This window comes from Pleurodeles waltl, chromosome 4_2, assembly GCF_031143425.1.
Source record: "Pleurodeles waltl isolate 20211129_DDA chromosome 4_2, aPleWal1.hap1.20221129, whole genome shotgun sequence".
NCBI lineage: Eukaryota > Metazoa > Chordata > Amphibia > Caudata > Salamandridae > Pleurodeles > Pleurodeles waltl.
In genome coordinates this window covers 114,468,828-114,481,774 of record NC_090443.1, presented here as the reverse complement: position 1 = coordinate 114,481,774, position 12,947 = coordinate 114,468,828, and the positions used below count along the sequence as shown (strand labels likewise).

At 40.6% G+C, this 12,947-nt stretch overlaps 1 protein-coding gene across 1 annotated transcript in view; it reads left to right on the top strand.

The window, feature by feature from the left end:
* SLC4A8 (solute carrier family 4 member 8) overlaps positions 1 to 12,947 on the top strand; it is a 626,941-nt gene that overhangs the window by 488,736 nt on the left and 125,258 nt on the right. Inside the window, exon 22 of the mRNA XM_069230889.1 lies at positions 11,986 to 12,123. Coding sequence (XP_069086990.1) covers positions 11,986 to 12,123 — 138 coding nt within the window. The remainder of the gene's footprint in view (positions 1 to 11,985; positions 12,124 to 12,947) is intronic.

Genomic DNA, 12,947 nt, shown 5'->3' with positions numbered 1-12,947 from the left:
CCGTCAACCACTGGGTTGCTTGTCCCTGCATGTTCTTGCCCCGGACCACATGCAAGGGCTGGCAGGCTTTGCCAGAGTATGGTGCCAGGACACTGAAAAAAAAATATTGTCTGGCAGAAATATCTTAAGTATCATTTCCAAATGTATCACTCTAGTGGAGTTAATATTAGAAAATATATACCCACTGGAGATTTATTTTGGTAAATGATATTTAGGAATTCATATTTGTGTCACACAATCTGTTTGCTAATGAAGTTCTGACATAAAAAACCATAGGGAAAGAATGCAAACAGTGCCCTGATGTATCTCTGCGCATAGGGGAAATTAATTATTCATTTTATTGAAACAAACCCCTGCATCTGATAGAGACAACTAGCCACAGATTCCTTATCATAGAATTCTCCCCAGGCATCAGACTGGATCCGGAAATCTTTCTTCAGTAGTACCTCTGCGCATCGGTAGAGGGCGTTGAGCGACTCCGCAGTGACATGGACCCCAGACATGACATCAGCTGAGTCCATATATTCCCTCCTCCGATGCGCTGATGTCAGTTTCTTCTTTTTCATGCGAGCAACGCAAATCCGGTGTAGCGAGTATGACAGGCCATTTTGTCCTTTTCTACCCGACTTCGGGTATAATTTTACCACCTTTTAAATGTAATAGTGTATATGCCTTCTGGGTTTAAACATTGCAGATCCTATTCCCTGCAGATGTTGGTTACAGATCCACATTCCGTATGTTTGTGGTGTCTGGGGTCTCATCATGACGTCGACGACGCCTGCCATCGTCTGAAGCCAAAATCTCTGAATGAGCGTTGCATGAAGCTCCTTGCGGTGCGAACGGACAAGCCCTCTTCTTGCCAGCGTTGGAGTCCTTCCTCGTCTTCGCAGTCCCAGGAGCCCTCCAGGGGTCATTCTTGGATGGTTCTGTCAACCTCAGAAGATCCCTCAGCATCTCCAAGTAAGTCCTCCAGGATGCCATTATGCCCTTTGGCGTCACCGCCCCGTGTTCTCCTCCTGTGGAGTCCGCACCTGTGTCGACCCCTTCCCTCCCACTGTATCCCGGCGCTGGGGTGACTATGGACCAAATGCAACGTTACTATGTGTACCATCATTCCATCTTTGGTCCTTCCCCTCCTTCTGGAGCACCTTCGGCCCTATGGAGGTGGTGAGTGCTGTGGCGGGATCTTCTCTGGCGATTTCCACCTCTGTGCCTGTTCACACTCTCGACTCCGACTCCGGAGTCGGATCGGTGTCAGTGCATGGCCTCATATGACCTCCATCTCCACCGCCAGATCCTGTTTTCCCGACGCACCTCACAGCGCCATTCAGCCAGTCGACTCTGCTTGAAACACCTCTACTCATTTCGCTGGAGTCGGACGATGCCGCTTCTGAAGCATTTTTGGTCCCTCCGGGGGAAGAATATGGATTAACCTCCGCGACAGTGGTTGTACCATAAAAACTTTCTGTACAGATGAAGTTTGTGAATAATATATCACATTTATTAGAAACTTAAATTCCACAATTTAAAGTAAAGTAATGAAGGTGCTCTGTGTAGCGGCTCAGTGTGAGTGAATTATGTGCCAGTGTAAGTGTTGTAGTGCTATTTACATGAAAACTAAAAGCAAACTGTAGTTAAAAACATGAGGTCTCAGATAAGCACCTATAACAGTAAGTGCTGTGAGCCTGCTGAATTTTTCAAAATCCAATCCACATTTTTTAAAACATGTTGGCAGGGTCCTATATTAGAGTTAAGGATCTGCAGTCCTGATTTAATCAGGATAAATTCTTTGGCTGGTAGGAAAACATGTTTTAACCCCTTCGCTGCCAGGCCATTTTTGGGCCATTTGGTGCAGTTCGCGCTTAGGCCCTCAAGCCGTTTTGTCCACATAAGCTACCCACACCAAATTTGCATCCTTTTTTTTCAACATCCTAGGGATTCTAGAGGTACCCAGAGTTTGTGGGTTCCCCTGGAGGATACCAAGAAATTTGTACGGCAAAAAGTTCATTTTTTTTTTTAAAGGAGGGAAAAGGGCAGCAGAAGAATGCTTGTGTTTTTTCTCCTGAAAATTGCACCAACAAAAGGTTTGTGGTGCTAAAATTATCACCTTTCCAGCTTTCAGAAACAGGCAGACTTGAATAAGAAAATGAAACTTTGGCATTTTACTGGGACATGCCATATTTTTACTATTTTTGTGCTTTTGGCCTCCTTCCAGTTAGTGACAGAAATGGGTATGAAACCAATGCTGAATTCCAGAAAGCTAAACATTTCTGAAAAGTAGACACAATTCTGAATTTAGCAAGGGGTCATTTGTGTAGATCCTACAAGGTGTTCCTACAGAAAATAACAACTGAAATTAAAATATATTGAAATTGAGGTGAAAAAATAAATTTTTCTCCATGTTTTACTCTGTAACTTTTTCCTGCAATGTCATATTTCCAAACGTAATATACCGTTATGTCTGCGGGACTCTTCTGTTGCGGGGATATCTAGGGCTTGTAGGTTCATAAAGAACCCTAGGTACCCAGAGCCAATAAAGGGGCTGCACCTTACAATGGGTTTTCATTGTATACCGGCTATACAGCAATTCATTTGGTGAAATATAGAGAGTGAAAAATAGGTATCAAGGAAACTTTTGTATTTCCAAAATGGGCACAAGATAAGCTGTTGAGAATCGGTGGTTATTTGCACATCTCTGAAGTCTGGGGTGCCCATACTAGCATGTGAATTACAGGGCATTTCTTAAATAGACGTCTTTTTTACCCACTGTCCTAAACTTTGGAAGGAAAAAATATAGAGAAAGACAAGGGGCAATAACACTTGTTCTGCTATTCTGTATTCCCCCAAGTCTCCCGATAAAAGTGCTACCTCACTTGCGGGGGTAGGCCTAATGCATATAAGCCCTAAATTCATCCCCACTGCTAAAAACTACCCATCAAGCCTTCCCCAACCCACTTACCTCACTGCATCCTTTCTCGATTCTTCCTCCTCTTCTCTCCTCCCTCCTTCGGCCCTCCCTTAAATCTTCCCCCACCCCTTTAACTATAAACTACCCTGCCCCGACCCAAAGTCCTAAATAAGAAAAATACCCAAACCCCCACCCCACCCCAAAACAAAATACCCTGATCCCCCAATCCTATTCCCTTAACAAAATACCCAAACCTCCACCCCCACCACTAAAGAAAAATAGCCCAAAAAATCCCTTAATCCACCCCCACACCGGCCCCAGCCCCACTTACCTCACAGTGTCCTCTCCCAAACAACGCAGGATTTTTCTGCGCCTTAACCACAGATATGCGTAGTTCAACACATGCGTGGTTAAGGCACAGAGAAAGCCATGCGTTGTTCAGGTCAGCGTGGTTACGCTTGCTTGGGAAATGTCTGTGTCTTTAAGGATGCGTTGTTAAGGATGTTTTCCAATCTAACACATACACTCATAACTCTTGTTCATCCCCTCTTACACACCACATACAGTATTTTCCAAAACACATCACCAACCCCTGTACTATTCAAATACCACTCACCAGCAGTAACTCACATACAGATCCTTCACAGAAAACACCTGCATCTATATCTCCTCTCACTACTCTACAAAAACAAACACACACACCAGCACATCAAAATCACACACGCTTTCATAATACTTTGTCACATCCACTCCCACCTTCATGACTACACAAACAATACAAATCCTAAACCAACATTACTCCATAATTCTTATTCTTCACCAACATCTACCACAGCCCCCAACACAACAGCATTCATTCACCTGCCTCTCATCCATTGCACAATTTACAGCCTTAAAATATGACCCACGTGCTCCACCCTGACCCCTATCCCATACTCCTTACACCCTAAACAGACGCAAATAAAATAAGCAACATGCCATTTTTCACAATTTCTCATACCCGTCTATTATTCAACAAGGCTAATCTACAAAAATAACACAACTCACCATGTCACTCTCAACCACCATCTCTACCGCCAAAACACACAGGCCCAACAAAATACATTCTAAGTCTGCTGGACGAGGAACACAATGTCTAAAAACAATACCATTATGACCCTCATGCAGTTAATATCAAGAGTAATGACACACTTGCTACAAGTTCAAAACACACTGATCACTCTTCTACAAAACAAAAGTACACCACCACCAATCCATAATCTCTAAACTTCTTACTCATAAATGCTTGATCACTCTCTAAAAACAAGCACCACTTCTACGAACTGCTCACTGACTAACACCCTGACTTACTCTTCATACCTGAAGCATGGCTGGGAGATGGCATGGCCCCTGTGTTGCATGAAGCCATTCCTCATGGCTAACAAACCATCACACAAAACTGTAAGCAATAAATCTCAGCAAAACAGGTGATGTCTCCCTGCAAGGTTGTGAGCCTGTCATCACCAGATGCATCCCTACACCAACATTCTGCTGTAACTTCCTCCTCCTTTGCAGACCACCATCTAGCAATTCAACATTCCCATACACATTTCTAGACACTGTTTAAAACCTTATAACACTATACTCCAACCTATGCATTCTTGGGGACCTAAACATTTGGTTTGACAAACCGAGTATGTCCCATCCAAAAGCTAGCCTATTCATATTGAACCTTCATCAGATTATACAGAATCCCACACATGTTGCTGGACACAACCTAGATCTCATTTTTGCAAACACAGAACTAGTTACCGTTCAAAGCATCCCACCAGTCGCATGGTCAAACCACCATTTGCTACCTTTCCAACATAAAACACCACAAATCAACACACCCAAGTCTACCTTACATACATCCACCTATCGACCATGGAACAAACTCAATTTTGAATACTTAGAAACACAACTAATAGCCAACATAGATCTAGACACAATACATTCTGTTAAAAACTTCTGAGTGGCTGCTACAGGAAGCTTTCAGCATCCTAATACCATTCTGAAAAACAAAACAGGACAAAACAAACAAGCTCCTTGGAGAAAATACTGAGCTGAAAAAGATAAAACAACAAATCAGACGGCTGTAACACACGTGGCTCAAAAGAAACAACATTCAAGACAAACTCAGCTGAATATATCATCAATCAAAAAAGCTAAAAAAAGGTACTACTCAGACAGAATTCAAAATGCGATATCTGCAAAAAAAGAATTTTATAAAATTCTCAAAGAATTTTGAAAACCTAAAGGAATGGAAGAAACTCATCCCATTACTCACAATTTCACAGACAAACCAGCAAATCATTACACAGCCAAGGCAAACACATTGGACTCCTATTTAAAACAAAGGAAAACCACCAGCACCAACCTGTTTCCAAAAAACCCCTCCAAGAGTAAACCAACCCAGCCTATGCACTCCTGTAAACAAATATCACAAAGTGAATGTATGGATTTGGTCAAGGCAAGCAGCCTTCCTGCTATCCTTTTGACCGTTGTCCACCACACATCTTCAACAACATTATTTTATCTACCTCTGCTGCCACACCAATAAGAAGGATCATCGATATTCTGTTAACTACAGGACTATTTCCTGAAAACCTTAAAAAGGCATACATACACCCATAATTGAAGAAAACAACCTGGAACCACATGACCCCAACAACTACAGACCAATTACAAATGGACCTTTCCTGGGCTGAGTGATAGAAAGAGCAGCTTTTGCCCAGATGTCACAGTTCATTGAAGATAGATCCATAATTTCAGAATACCAAACTGGATTCTGCCCAGGAAGAGGCACTAAATCTGCCCTCATTGCCATCGGGGATGATCTTAAAAACATTACAGACCGCAATCAAGTTGCAGCACTACTTCTCCAGGACATCTCAGCTGCCTCTGACACAAATGAACATGATGCCCTAATACGAAGCCAGCATAGAGGGGACTGCTCTCGACTGGATCACATCCTACCTTCAAAACCGAGCTACTGTCATTCATACTTCGCCTTTCTCGTTAAACCCTACTTCACAAAAGCAGGGGTTTCTCACGGCTCAATCATCTCACTCATGCTTTTCAACATCTACATGATGCTAATACTGGCAGTGATCAATACATTTCAATTCACTTGCTACAATTATGCAGATGACACATAAATACTCCTTAAACTGGAATGCCCCAAAGACATTGTAAACTCACAAATCTTCAGTTGCCTCAGAGCTGTTGATCAGTGGATGACATGGAGCCATCTCAAACTGAATACTTCCAAAGCAGATATACTCACATGTGGCGAATGGCAAAATTATGACCCACTCTGTGCCTGACCTGACGATCTGGGAACACCTCCAAAAGTATCTAAGGAAATAAGAAACCTTGGAATTACCATGGACTCCAAGTTAACAATGAGTACGCAAGTGGACAAATCAGCAAGATCTAGCTTCATCACAATGAAACCTCGGCGAGGCATTTCCCCCCCCCTTGGATTTCCACACAATGTGCATGCTACTATCTCTCTTGTACTATCTAAACTGGATTACGCCAATGGCTACCATGAATCATCTCTACCTACTATGAAAAATTACAACAGATTCAGAATGTAGCTGCCAGACTACTCTTACAAGTGAAACCACAAGCCCACGTCTCCCCTGCCTATAGGGCCCTAAATTGGTTACTGGTTGCCAGAAGATCCAATTTCAAGCTGCTTTGTATCATCCACAAAGCAATACATGGAACAGGACAGTTTTCATATCCCTTCAACAAACAAAAGGTCCGCACAAGATTGGCACCCCGCCTCAAAACACCACCATAAAAGAAAAAGCCAATAGGTAGTACATCATTCTCTGTTCAAGTGGCCAAACTATGGAATTCATTACCCCCCAAATATAAGATCCACTGATAACTATCTTATCTTCAGAAGACTACTCAAGAGTTGGCGCTTTATAATAACTATTTTATCTTAAAATATATACATACTCTTTATGTATGTAGGTGTATGTTATGTATGTGTGTTATGTCTATATATGTGTGTGTGTATTATTCTATGCTTGACATGTTCATAGGTCATAGCTTAGTTTCTATGTAAGTTGTTTGATTAGATTCTTTTGAGTCTCGGTTTTTAATTTTGTCTATCGCAATAGGTAAATATTACAAGCATTTCACTATTTAGACATTGAAGATAAAATAATGTCATAAAAGTGCAAAAATAAATTAACTTCAAATACTGCAACTCTTTAAAGCTTGTATTTATATGATACAACTTTAAATCTCAATATATCTTATTCCTTATACATATATTCCCTTACTATGCAATCATGTACCTATAAATTTACTACTTTAGTACTGTTGTACAAGAGGAAAAAATACTCCCTTGAAAGCTTAACTCTGTCTCACCACCCTATACCTCTATCATTTTATCCTCTATCTCCACCCTCGGACTCATCCTGAACCCATTCGTCTACTCTGATCTTCAAAATAACCCTCTTAGGGGGTTATTACAACTTTGGAGGAGGTGGTAATCCGTCCCAAAAGTGACGGTAAAGTGACGGATATACCACCAGCTGTATTATGAGTTCCATAGGATATAATGGACTCGTAATACGGCTGGTGGTATATCCGTCACTTTACCGTCACTTTTGGGACGGATTAACACCTCCTCCAAAGTTGTAATAACCCCCCTAGACTCTTCCCTCCTCTACCCCTCCTGACTCAAGCCAAACATCAATTTACTACTATGATCTCCCAAACAACCCTACTAAATTCTCCCTCATTTATCGCTCCTTTGACTCATCCCAAACCCCATTTTACTACTATGATCTCCCTAATCCCTTTCTACAGACTCTTCCATCCTCCACCTCTCCTTTACTCATCCCAAACCTAATCTTACTAGTATGATCTCCCAATTAACACTTCTGGATTCTTCCCTCCTCTATCCCTCAGTTATTCTGTTCAATCCAACTAACAGGCTCACAAGTCCTCTGCTCAAATTAACTCATACCTCCCAATACTAATACTGTACTCACATTTCTCTATACTAATCCACTACTAATCCTTTTGGGTTCCGGAGTAGGGTTTTACTCTCTCTGAAAAGCGCTGCAACACCTCGTCAGGGGTAGTAAGTGCTATATACATACAATTACAATTATGGTTTCCTGTTTCATATAGTTCCTTTGTATGGCCCAGGCTATTATTTGTTCATCTACTTCTATTTTGTCTCACATCCCTCCATAGATCTGACATGCTTCTTTAAACTGTACACTGACATGCTTCTTTAAACTGTACAAGACTCACTTTACCAATTTAGACCATAGGTGCTCTCTTAAGTGGAGCAAGATTTTGTTTGCAGCCGTCATGTCTGCATCCCTTGACTGCTAGTTTTTCATTTACCATTAGGCTTCACCTTAATGTTCTCCCTTCTTTGTCTTTGTGTTGCCCTGTGACTTTCTGCAGTTTTTGCAGAATTTTCAGATATAAATAAAAAGTGAAAAGAAAAGAAGACTCAGATAAGAAGTTCCTTTAAATGTTCATGTGAATTACCTGTCATCCGAGCATGTGAATGTGAACAGAATTTATAAAGAGTGGCTAATGCTAAAAAAATAGGTTCTAGTCACCAAGAACCTCAGGGAACAAAACACTAGAAAGAAACGTAACAAAGATAAAACGGCTAAGGCAGATGTCTCTGACCTTTTCAGTAGTGAGAGCTATTTCTGATCAAATAAACTTATGAAGAGCTACTGCCTAATATAGACAAAAAAGGTACATCTGGCCCATTCTGGATCTGACTTCTTATCTCAACCCAGGCAAAAAGCAAAAAGGGCACATAAAGGCCAAGCAACATAAACACTGCCTTTGAACATTTAATCCTGTTAAAGGCAACACAATTATTGGTGGCAGAACAGCTGTATCATTTAGTGTCTCCAAATAAATGTTTAATCCTTTTACTTTGACATGTGAGAGGGGAGTGTCACTTTTTTGTCATGAAATAGAGGGGATGAAACAGTGCTCATTGCGCAAGGTAGGGCCTGAAAGGCTTCCGTTATCTTGCCGATTGCACTAAAGTCCATTAGTTGCTGTCCAAAGATCTAAATAAGAGACTCAACTTAAAGATTCAAGGTTAAGAATAATGTTTACTTGTGATTTGAATGATACAAAATTGTTAGCAAGGCCGGCCCTTGAAATATCACTGCTCTGGGATAAAATGCCCAAGTGCGTTGAGGCGAGCACTGACACATACACAAACTAAATGAGAAAGTTATTTTTTAACATGCACATTATATTTTTAACTTTGACCATTAGCAACATGTACATGCAGACTTCACCAGCATCTATCAGTAAAAACATATCTGCTGTCATACCCTTGTCCCTGGGCATATGCTTGAGGCACAGATTAAACAAAAAATAATGAACAATGACATCCCTTTAGGAAGAAAGGATGGAAAGAAGGATGAACACAAGAAAGGAAGAATAAACAGAAAAGTGAGAGAAATACATAAGTCAGAGAAAGAGAAAATAGAATGTGAGAAAGGAAAAAGGAGGGAGAAGGAACAAAGAAGATGAGAGAAGAAAAGAATGGACAGGGAGGAAGGAAGGGAGAGAAGAAAGAGGGAAGAAAGGAGACCAAGGAAGGAGGATATGTAGAAAGAAATTAGAGGAAAAGTCATAGAGAATGGAACAAAAGAGAGAAAGGAAGTAAAGAAGGAAGTAGAAAAGGAAAAAAGAAACATGAAGATAGGAGAGAAGGAATAAAGATGAAGAGATGGTAAGGAAAGAAGGACTGAAGGCAAGAAGAAAATAAAGAATGAAAAAGCAAAAGAGAAAGAGAGAAATGAGGAACCATGCAGAGGAATAGAAAAGGAAAGATGGACCAATGGAAAGGATAAACTTAAGACAGACATAATGAAAGAAAAGGGGAAGAGAAAAAATAAATGAAAGATTGTCGGTGAGAGAGAAAGAAAAAGGAAAGTGAGAAAGCAACAAAGAGATAAAAGAGAGATGATATGAAGAAGAGAAACAGGAAATGAGACCGGTAGATGGATAAGAAGAAAGGGCAGACTGCAGAAAATGAGAGAAAGAAATAGAGAGAAAGAAGAGACAGACAAAGTTTAAAAAAAGAGAAAAAGAAGGATGAAAAGAAAGAGTGGAGGATGAAGTGAACAAAAAAGGAGAGAAATAAGGATAGTTGAAGAGAAAGGAAACAAAGTAGTGCAACTCTGAAAATGTGTGTTGTGGAAGTAGTGTAATAACCTTTCAAATATATTACATTGATTTTAATTAAATACAACTTCATGAGGGCAATATTGTTCAGGGCTAAACTTTTCAAACGGTATACTTTGATCTGAGACACTTATTTGTTGTCAGGCTTCTTCCAGAGGGAGCATAATTGTTTATTTTAGAAGAGAGTGAGGTGCCTCTTGGCCCTGTCACTTTTGCCTGCATCACAGGACACATGCACAGAGTTTACAAACTCAGCATCTGCAGGGACCCAGTTGCATACTCCCAAACTCAAGGGAGAGTCAGCGATCTACTCTAGATAAGCTACAAGCTACTGGTAGCGCATGATCGACCTTTTGGATACTCCTTGGCGGAGAAGAGCCAAATTTTAAGATCCTTAAAAAATCTCAGATAATTTGATGTATCTCAAATGGCCAGGGGAAGTTGGTTCCATAATTTTAAACCCAACACTGACAGAACAACTGCCTCTCTGAGTCAGTCAGAATTTCGGAGGCAGCAAGTGGTAAGTATTAAATGATCTCAGGGATCTAGAAGTAGAATACATCATAAACACCTTCTGCATACCAAAAGGCCTCACTTTATGAATTTAAATTAGAAGCTTGAATTGGCTCCATTTTCCAATTGGCTACCAATGACGGCCCTCAAATTCAAAGAGGCAGACCAATGTCTGGGGAGAATGTGTAACATTCTTGCTGCTACATTGTGTACCAACTGGAATTTCTTAATGAGATTGCTAGAAAAGTAAAAACAAAATAGTAAGTTTGGATAATCAGGTTTAGGCTTGATGAGGGCAAGCACCACTTTTCTCCTTGCTGCTTGTGGGAGAGTGTTTTTCAAAGTATTTTGAGTATTCCGAAGCATGAAACAGTAACCGCATTGATTTGATGCTTGAAAGAGAATTGATGTTCAAAGTGAACTCCTGAGTTTCTGACTACTCCAGCTGGGACAGAACGTTGGACAAGTTCAATAGACCACCAGAGATTAATTATTGCCTATAATGAATATCTCTATCTTCTCTGAATTAGGTTTGAAGCAATTATCATTTATCCAGGAAGAAACTAAGATTAAACATTTCTTTATCTTTATTTGACAGGAGTCTTTCTTATTAGCTAAAGAGTCAAGAGATTGGGTGTCATCAGCATGTGACATCAGTTCAAACCCAAAGCTCCAAATTGTGGTCACTAGAGGAATCATATAGATATTAAAGAATGTAGGCGTTCAAAGATGCGCCCATGAGCTCCCCATAGTTCAGTGGAACAGGACCCGAAGAGAAAGGAGGCAGACAAATAACATAGGCTCTGTTTACAAGAAAATTGGTGATCCAAGCAAGGGCTTGAGCCATTGACTTCTATCTGTAGGAGCCTATAAAAATGGGAGGTGTGAGATATGGTGTTGAAAGCTGGCAAAGGTACCAGGACAGCTGATCCTCAATTATCCAAAATACTGTTAAGATATTCTGACACTGTGAGGAAAATATATTCTGTGCTATATGCAGCACAGAAGCCAAATTGTGAGGCATTTATGATTGGTTTCCAAATATAAGGAGGACAACTGTTTATTTTTTAAGCATTTCAAGAATCTTTGCTGGAGCAGGTAACAGCAAAATTGGTCTGTAATTAGCTGGTATATTAGGGTCTGCTTTATTCTTCTTCAGAATAGGCATGACCTAGGCGTGTTTCAATTGAGCCAGTATGATGGCAGAATTAATGGAGGAATGTAATGTTCCAGAGCATAGAAGAAATATTTGGTGCATAGGTTACCCCGTGTGACAAAAGCCTTCTTGGGAGGTGGTATGATGCTTTATTCACTTTTCCCTTTCCCAACAGGTGCTGGCTCTTGTCTTTGTCCGAAAAGTGATGGATTTCTGCTTTTCCAATCGTGAGTTGAGCTGGCTGGATGACATCATGCCAGAGAGCAAGAGGAAAAGGCTGGAGGATGCCAAGAAGAAAGCCAAGGAAGATGAGGTAAAACCCCACACATCTCACAAAGAATATCTCCTTCCCCTAACCACCCAAGTATTTTGAAATGCCACTGCAGTGTCAGATGGAGACACTGCCCTATACTCTTCTCCTATCTCTGTCTCCTCTCAGCATCTTTCCTGAGCTTTTAGAAGGGTCTTCTAATTTGGGTGACTTAATTCTTCAGGTTGGGCTGCTCTGGTTGATTTCACTGTTTCTGAGTTTATTTTGAGATTGTGCAGATACTCTGCATCTTCTCAATTTCTAAAAGAGGAGGTGCTTCGTCCAGGGGTCCACTAATAGCACTGGTGAACATTTTTGGAAGTTTCAACTTGTGGTGCTCTACAATAATATGAGTGGGTGTGAATGAGTGAAGGAGTAGCATATGACCTTGAAAAGCCTTAATTGACTATGTGACAGGGGCTTAACTACAGGAATACAGGTTTAAATATTAAACTGGAGTAAAACGTATTCCATACAAGCAAACCAAGGGATAAACCTGATACAAACACATTTGAAATAAAGCAAATATACTTTATTTTGTGTAAAACACCAAGTAGTCATGAGATAGTTGCAAATCAATGCATTCATATACCTATCTCAATTGACTTCAATACCTAGACAAATGTGGCACATTTCTGAATTTAATTTAAGCTTCAGTGTGTGCCCTTGAACACACTACAATAATTACAATTAACTTACTTCCAGCTTTTCCAAGCTTAGTTTATAAAAAATGTTATTGTAGATGTGTCCATCTGAGTATCCTATGCTGAGAGAGGTAGAGTTGCCTAGTGGTCTGAGAACATGTTTGCATAATACTGGTGAGCTGC